This window comes from Halichondria panicea, chromosome 4 (genome assembly GCF_963675165.1).
Source record: "Halichondria panicea chromosome 4, odHalPani1.1, whole genome shotgun sequence".
Taxonomy (NCBI): Eukaryota; Metazoa; Porifera; class Demospongiae; order Suberitida; family Halichondriidae; genus Halichondria; species Halichondria panicea.
Genome location: NC_087380.1, coordinates 1,555,110 through 1,563,784, shown reverse-complemented (window position 1 = coordinate 1,563,784; position 8,675 = coordinate 1,555,110). Strand labels below are relative to the sequence as shown.

At 38.8% G+C, this 8,675-nt stretch overlaps 1 protein-coding gene across 2 annotated transcripts; it reads right to left on the bottom strand.

Annotated features, from left to right (window-relative positions):
* Window positions 1-8,641, bottom strand: LOC135334966 (latrophilin-like protein LAT-2). Of its 2 annotated transcripts, XM_064530357.1 has the most exons (26): window positions 8,506-8,641; window positions 8,222-8,401; window positions 7,912-8,085; window positions 7,685-7,858; window positions 7,401-7,580; window positions 6,770-6,949; window positions 6,531-6,716; window positions 5,690-5,803; window positions 5,461-5,555; window positions 5,125-5,352; window positions 4,999-5,067; window positions 4,813-4,945; window positions 3,992-4,126; window positions 3,851-3,923; window positions 3,689-3,794; window positions 3,579-3,634; window positions 3,380-3,527; window positions 3,191-3,297; window positions 3,017-3,128; window positions 2,702-2,855; window positions 2,031-2,097; window positions 1,826-1,901; window positions 1,419-1,497; window positions 1,160-1,332; window positions 1,010-1,093; window positions 1-475 (listed from the first exon to the last, which is right to left on the bottom strand). In XM_064530357.1, exons 1-26 carry the CDS (start codon window positions 8,561-8,563, stop codon window positions 218-220), a joined length of 3,399 nt encoding a protein of 1,132 aa, XP_064386427.1. In that variant the 5' UTR covers window positions 8,564-8,641; the 3' UTR covers window positions 1-217. The 2 variants fall into 2 exon arrangements, with proteins under 2 accessions (XP_064386427.1, XP_064386426.1); XM_064530356.1 differs by lacking the exons at window positions 1-475; window positions 1,010-1,093 and having other exon boundaries at window positions 1,171-1,328; window positions 1,398-1,497.
* Between the last annotated feature and the right edge of the window lie 34 nt (window positions 8,642-8,675).

The following is an 8,675-nucleotide window of genomic DNA, read 5'->3' as shown; positions in this document are numbered from 1 at the left end:
AATAATTTTTTCATAGAGATTTCTTTCATTATAAAGTGCACTTGAATTCCTGGCATCGTGTTTTAAACGAACCAAAAATAAAAAGGTGACTAAATCTACAAGTCTTAATTATACAAACAGCTAGTATATAATTATATGGACTTGAATAATTCATTCCGCTAGTATATAGTATATATAATTATAGCGACACTGCAAGTGAAAAAACAGTGAGTATAATCTATGCAATTAGCCGTGCTTCAAGGTTTTCCTGTGAGTATGAAGCATCGTTCATCCAATGATCATTAAAGATCACATTTGTGTGCCAGTTTTGATCATTTTCAAGCAATTCAGCAATGTATGACATCTCTAAGCCGGACTCAGATACAGTATCATCGACTTTAATGGCTTCGTCTTGCACGGTACTATGATTGTGTTTGCTGAATCTAGAGTTACTTGCAATTGGCTTGAGCTGAACACCACTCGTCGAATTCTTGCTCTGCATAATAGATACATGCATTTCATGCAAAGTCTGGCACCTATAATTATCATCAATATAATTATTATTGCTATAAAAAATTATAATGAGTATCGATTTGACACACACACATGCATGCATGCATGCTTATAGAGGCCCTTAATTAAAAGCGCACAAAAAATACACCTGGACTCCCAAGCATGCATGCATGTGCATGAGCACCTCTACCATATATATTAAATATATTTATATTTATAAAGCAGCCAAAAACTACTACCATATAATATAGCGCGAAATTTTTGAGGCACTTATATTTCATTTCCACGAAATTTAAAGCATTTAAAAGCATTTTGTTCCACAATGTTTGTGGGTTGACGCATGCTTACCAGAAGCCACGCCTTTACTCTTCGCACGTTATAGCAGATACATATTGGAACAATTTTCATGAACTTAATTTTCGTGGGTAGGATTGCTAACCCACGAAAACATCGAAAATTAAGCCCCTCGAATGTCTGTACTATACTTAATAAAAGGGGCTCCTATATATAATTATACCAGTCTGAGATTGTTTTTTCCTGACGAAGAAGTTGATGCAATACTATCGATTCTGTTTCTGCACTGCTTTATGAAGTTTGTGACCTAAAAATTAGTAAAAATGCTAAATTACTTGACTGCGTATATATATAAATTATATATACAACGCACCTTTTCACTCCTGAGCACATGGAAAATGAATACGAATAGGCCTTGCAGTGAGTTAAAGATAGAGAACAACCATGCAAACACAATAGTGCTCCTGTTGACTGAGAGTAGTCCAAACACCCAAGTCAGCCCGAGCAATGGAAGGAGAATTAAGGTGGCCTTGAAGAGTTGTCTGCACGCATATATACAAACATTGGGATCAACATGTTACTAAATGATGCATGAGAGTTGACATACTCACGAGAATAACTGTAAAGATTCCTTTTTTCCACTTCGTTGCATGGTTGACTTTCTCGTCTATAGACACTGCGCAAAGCAGCCAGGAGGAAGAATATATTCACCTGTATGTATATGCAGGTATATATAGTCATCATAAGGTACATTTCAGTCAACTTAAAAAAATGATTACGTACCTCTCTGAGTCATCTCAACAGAATAGTTACACAAAATTCCAAAACAGCTACTAGAAGGTTCTAATATATAACAACTAGCACCTAGTACAAGACAATCTACCAGAACATTCTAAAATACAGTATACTAAAATAATACAAAATAAAATTATACATGATACAATTATATAGTTCATTCCATACAGATGTACTCTTAAAAACTGCTATTGTTATTTGAAAGAACACTAGTCCAAATGGCATTGCAAGCTAGAGATCTCACCAGAACAACTAGTAGCATTGGTACAACAAATGCCCATATCGCTCCTTTATCACCGGCACCAACAGCAATCCAACAACTGAATGTATAAAGGGGACAAATCAATATTGTCAGCTGTAAAGGTTAAAAATATGGAAATTTATTGGGAGAAACACTGTATGCTGTATCAGAATTAGAGACGAGCTTTCCATTTACAATAGAAACTTACTACTCTTCTGTGCCATACTGGTCATGAATTAGTGCAGCAGATATAGCCACCGGTATCACTGGAACAACTGCAAGAAACATAATTATACCCAATACACTCGGCAGAATGCTATATTCATCACCGGCGTTCACCGCACATGCATATAAAAATAGATGAATCCTCCACCTTGCTTTGAGGAGTATAAGTAATTCACTGGCTCCGTAAATTTGTAGAGAGGTCTATTTCATTGACAGTCGCAAAGAAAGTAATAATTATAGCTGCAATACAACTATACCGTATATATTTTCTACAACAGGAAATTGTCTGGGTATAAACTGGAACAGATCTTTATTGTACACGTGAGGTCAGAACAGGCATACTATAATTATACAACTGCATGCGAGCTAATAGTACAGTGCATGCATGTGCGACTGAACAGTTGCACTAGCGCTAATCCTCATGCAAGCTATCTAATAAAGCTATACGTTGCTTGGTTTACCGGCCAGTAAAATTAAAGGACCAGAGTGCATGTCCGCTGTATTGGAACAACAAAATTTGCCCAGAAAAAAGTGTCCGTAATATGAAGTGTCCGATAAATTAGAAGATATATGGTATTTATATAATTATGTGTACATTCATGTAGCTATTAAGATTGTGTATAATTATTATGCATTCAGTACGAAATAATTTACCCCATCCAATAATAAAGAATATCCACCATTTTTTGGATATTTGGCTGAAGACAAGCACCAACATCAGATAGAGCATAATTCCCTCACACAGCATCCAAAAGAACACAGTAGTGAACAGGTAGTGAAGGAGAACAGCCACAAACACACACGCTCCCTGCAAGTCATGGTAAATTAAAAGATCAATAATTATAGTAGACTTTTTTTATTAATTCTCCACTCTGAATTATGGTCACCTCGATATACGAATCATTTCATATTGTTCGAGTATACTCTGCACAAGCTAAAATACTCATATAAGACTCAAGTGACATGCACCTTGTTGGCCACAGCAGTCTCTACTCCTGACAAGAACACCACGTAACCAAGGAGCAACGAAATTGACAGGTTAAAATGAATGAAGTTATGAACCTTGGTCAGCAGTTCTCTTCTAAACATCAACAGCATGGTAAAAGTTTTATAACAAAGCTATATCTATAGTCCTATAATTACCTCAATGTCAAGAAATAGACAATAGACAACAGAAGAAAGAAGATGGAGATGGAACAACCAACATAAGTTACCACCGATAGAGCAAACCTGATCTCTGCAGTTGTATCCTACAGAAGATCAAGGACCAAGCATTATAATTATAAAGACTGATCCAAGTAAATTAGTATTCGCTGCATATATAATGCTCACATTCAGTGCTCCAGTAACATCCATTAGAACAGCAAATGCGGTGAAATGACTGCTCTCACAGACAATATTATATACTCTCATTTGCGAGTCTTCATCCACACTTACTGTAGTCACACCTTCCGTGGACCACATGCTGTTCGCCGCATCACTGACAAAATAACAATAATTGTTAACAATAAACATTAAAAGAACAGCTCACCTAGAAACACTCCAAAATACACATTTGGCATTTTCGGCTACTTCATCTTCAGAAAACTGCACGCATATCAATTAGTGTCGCTCATAATTCAAACTGTATAAATAAATTACCTTTTGGGTGGTGAATCTGAAGGTTGCCTTTGTCTGGAAGTTATTTAACTTCACATTAGAGAAGACTTGACTAGAAATAACCTGTGAAACTGGTCTGGTTGTGTTCCTGTATAAACAATACAATAAGACTGAGTAAAACATAACTTTAGGTACTGAACGTACATTCCGAGGTTAGTTTTTGGAAGAAAATCCTCCAAGTTGGAGAACAGAATGTTGACTGCTGTAACACCCCCCTCTGAAATTGAGACAGACATGGATAAACAAAATCAATGGTTAACACCAACTTGAGCGTGTATAGAATACCTAGAGCGCCTCTCTCCGCAAGAAGAGTAGCTGGTATCACAGTTTGAGCTGAGCCTGTTTCTTCACTGACTTTAACAACTTCAGGAAAGATAATGTTATCCAAACTAGTGGTGTCAACTTCCATTGCAGCTAGCACTGGACATGTAGTAAATGCATAATTATAACACCACACCTACTCAGAGGATATATATATATATATATATATATATATATATATACAGCTCTTTCCTGATTCATGTAGCTAACAAACAGCTAGCACTTTAGTGCAAGGCTAACTCAAACGTTGAATAAAATGTGTGCGCACAGATGGTACTATGAAAGATTTTGAAGAGACTGCAACAGCCTTCACTGTGAGTCAAACTAGCCAGAACTCGAGAAAAAAGCTTTAGTTTGCTAATCCACGAATCAAAATCCAAGAGAACGTCGCTAGAAGCCTATAGAAATTGTTAGTTTTTGTCGCATTGCAACCGTTGAGCAGTTACAGCTGGAACACACACACACACAGTCAGCTTGATTTACTGTATTCCTCGTGCGGCTACGCCTTGAGGCATAATAACGGAGTTAGTGTACTTTTTGCTTACGAGAGTAAGCCAAGAGAATCTAAGATGTATACTCTACGAGTGGGTGTGGTTTATCTAACTTGGACTTCATTTGCGAGTGCGCAAGGCGTAGTACAAAAGGTCAGGTCTGGATACATAGCAACAGACTAGAAATTGACTTTGTGTGGAATGCTCCTTGATTATGATACTGGAAAGATCATAATAATACTTCAAACCAACTTTACGAATATATCTATAGCAAATGGTGAAGTACACGCATACCGATGTTCTGTCTCATAAGGGTGATCTCCGTCACGTTGCCTGTATCCACACCTTCACTCCTTAGTGCCGAGGACACATACTGACCATATAACTCAGCACTCAACAACAATTGCTGACTCTCAGCAGAAGAATCCTGAAGCATAATTGATTGTCAGTGAATTATCTTTATCTGTGCCATTATTATACCTCTTGCAATCTTTCCCATCCTCCGGTATTCCTCTCATCCAAAACATTGTTGAGAACGTTCATAACTTCCTACAAGACACAACTATTTAACAAAAAGGAAGTGCTTCACTAATATAATTAGCTTACTTCACTGAAATTGAGAGAAGACATGGGACTAGCAGTTTCTACATTTTGAATGAGGTAATTCACACTTGACTTGACGATCAAATTAGTAGTGCTGAGGTCTTGGGGGAATATGGTTGAGCCTCCTGTTGCATTTACACTAGTAGCCTCCGCAAGAGAAACAAGAAGGTTGTCAACTTCGTTCTGAGATGCATTGTTCTGAGATGCATTTCTAGAAAATAGTTCATTTGCCTGAATGCATGGAGAATAGAAAAATAGCTGGGTGAAAGATCGTTAAATTCGTCATGAATGGTTACAGTATATCTTATGACAGTGCACATAGTAACTGCAAAGACTTACCGTGTTATTAAGTGAGATGATTACTTCCCTAGTGCAGTTATCTGTATTAACTGCTTCCCATACACCACCCAGTGTACAGAAACGAGTTGCAGTTCCTATTAATTATACGTGCACATCAACGCACACACAGTCACATGGAATGCTTGATTGTATATGCTCAATGGTGAAACATTCATAAGGTGTTTTATGCAGCAGTGGACCATTTATTGGTTCACATGGTGTTACATACCTAAAGTTGTTCCATTTCCATTTTGTGGGCATTGCTGGGAATAAGAAAAGCCAGCCAAAGTGGTAGGGAACACAAGCCCCCATACAGAATCCTGTTCAGCTTCGCAAACTACGCCTATAGAGAAAAAAAATAATTCAGATGCTATGACTGTGAAGGAGTGTGAGGATGCAATCTTAAAGTCCGGCAGTCTCGCCTGTGTAAAGATTGCATTTGAACTGTCCACTCTGAACTCTGAACTCATCAGTTACAACCAATCAATGAACCATTGTGTACAGCACTGATACATATAGCACAAGTGCTGAGTGGGTTTTCTGGTATAGTCGTGAAATATGCAGCCATGCATGGATGGAGCATTGTCTTTATCATTAATTGAGTACGTTCACTATAATGCTCGCAAAAGCCCTTACTGTCAATGAGTTAATTGTCTCAAAGTCTACATAATTATGATGTGATAATGTTTACGAGTATCAGGCTCAGGCAAATTTGCTCTTTTCCACCAGTAATGTCATTTGTGAGAGTGAGGTTGTCGGGACGATCAGTTCCCATCAATTATCCACTAAAAACGGATTCAGATATGTCAGCAGAATATTGAGAAAGTTTTAAACTCACTTCAACCATGAGAGAATTTTCGCACTACTCTACCATTCATGCACTGCCATTACCGCTTGCATGCAGGAAGAACTATAATAGTGCATGCGAGTACTTTACACACATGCATGAACACGTACATGAAGGAAGTACATTGTGTACATGATAGTCTACGCTATTTTTGTACGAGTGGCAGTGTATATCGAAAAAATAAATGCCGTAATGGAATTCTGAACATAATTATATAACGTACGTTGACAAGTTGGTACAGTCTCCCACACCCTATTGGCCATACAGGTAGCCGTTGCTGTGGTGACTCCAGTGGAGACCTCATACCCAGTGTCACAGGTGTAGGTCACCATTCCATCGAGCATTGTGTCAGGTGAGGGTGCTCCAGGAGAGCCATTAGAAACAGAGGGAGGTGGGCCACAATCAATGGCTGCACAGAACAGAGTAACTAGACCAGCCTAATACACTCAGACAATAACTCACGACCCATAGTACAGGCTGGCTCAGGTTCCCAGCTCCCATTAGCCTGACAAGTTATGGTGGCTGATCCAAAGATACTGAACCCACTAGTGGTGCATGTGTAGGTGGCCATCTCTCCAAATGTTGTACCAGCTAGTGTCCTACTGCCGTCAAAAATAGTGGGAGGGGCTCCACAGTCAACAACTAGGGAATCAGGATGACAGATCTATACCGTATTACTATAAACATATGCTAGGGTTAATCAATTCGCAACAATAAAATCGCAAAACCTAAATTATAGTACTAGTAAATACACACGATTCTTGCCAGAACGCAATAGCTAGATCATAAAGGGTTAATTTTTCTGCTGATTTGGTTCATTCGCAAGGTTAGTAATACGGTACATACATGCTGCAGTTATAGCTAGTGGGTTATTTTAATAATTATGGTGGACTTGAAATTTTCGTATTTTTCAATCACTATTCTGACTGAGCTGTAGAATCTGAAATATTTAACTGAATAGAGCAAGGCACCGATAATCAGACACAATGGATATTCAGACATTCATTGATTCTAAGTGAACATATTCATATGATTGAATTAACTATTAATGCAGCAGTGTACGCAATGATCAGATATAATTGTGAAAACGTACTTTCACAAGTTGGTTCACTGCCACTCCAAGTTTCATTAGTAGCCTGACAAGTCCTGGGCGTAATTCCAATCAGATTGTAGCCAGTGTTACAGGTGTAGGTAGCGTTCATATTAAAAGTGGTTCCGGAGGATGTGTTCACTGCTCCATTGGTGGGGTCAGTGAGGTCACCACAGTTGACAGCTACAGGGTATAAGAATGGCATTATAAAAACAAGCTATGCATATAATTATTCGCAAGTGCATTTTCCAAGTACGAAGAGTCGCATTTACTGGTAAAGGACTTACGATCACATATTTGAACAGTCCCAGTCCAAGTTCCATTAGCCTGACAAGTCCTGGTCATATCACCAGTCAGATTGTAGCCATTGTTACATGTATACACAGCAGTGCCTCTGAATGTGGTAATAGTTACAGTGACCAAGCCATTGGAGGGGCCAGTGAGGGGGCCACAGTCAACAACTAAAAGAAAGAGTTCTTAGAGATTGCGAGGCATATGATATATCTAAACTTACAATTACAAGTTGGTTCACTGCCACTCCAAGATCCATCGTTCCCACAAGTCCTGGTAGTGTCTCCATTGAGAGTGTAGCCAGTGTCACAGGTGTAGGTGGCATTGCTTCCAAAGGTATTTCTAGGTTCATCAACCATTCCATTGGTGGGAGCAGGGAGGATTGAACAGGTGACAACTGCAGAGAAGACAATGACGTACCATAGTTGTTTTACACTCGATTGTGTATTTATGAAGAACACTCTGCTCTTTGTTTGTGTACATAGCAAATGCAGCAGTGTACGCAATGATCAGATATAATTGTGAAAACGTACTTTCACAAGTTGGTTCACTGCCACTCCAAGTTTCATTAGTAGCCTGACAAGTTCTGGGCGTAATTCCATTCAGATTGTAGCCAGTGTTACAGGTGTAGGTAGCGTTCATATTAAAAGTGGTTCCGGAGGATGTGTTCACTGCTCCATTGGTGGGGTCAGTGAGGTCACCACAGTTGACAGCTACAGGGTATAAGAATGGCATTATAAAAACAAGCTATGCATATAATTATTCGCAAGTGCATTTTCCAAGTACGAAGAGTCGCATTTACTGGTAAAGGACTTACGATCACATATTTGAACAGTCCCAGTCCAAGTTCCATTAGCCTGACAAGTCCTGGTCATATCACCAGTCAGATTGTAGCCATTGTTACATGTATACACAGCAGTGCCTCTGAATGTGGTAATAGTTACAGTGACCAAGCCATTGGAGGGGCCAGTGAGGGGGCCACAGTCA

What these genes read in the sequence shown, in the direction of transcription:
- LOC135334966 (XM_064530357.1), bottom strand. Translation starts at nt 8,563, where the DNA reads ATGACCAGGACTTGTCAGGCTAATGGAACTTGGACTGGGACTGTTCAA. An exon ending in CTTCTCTCAATTTCAGTGAA is followed by an intron (nt 5,068 to 5,124) that starts GTAAGCTAATTA and finishes TGTGTCTTGTAG; the next exon opens with GAAGTTATGAACGTTCTCAA. An exon ending in TGCGGAGAGAGGCGCTCTAG is followed by an intron (nt 3,924 to 3,991) that starts GTATTCTATACA and finishes TCTCAATTTCAG; the next exon opens with AGGGGGGTGTTACAGCAGTC.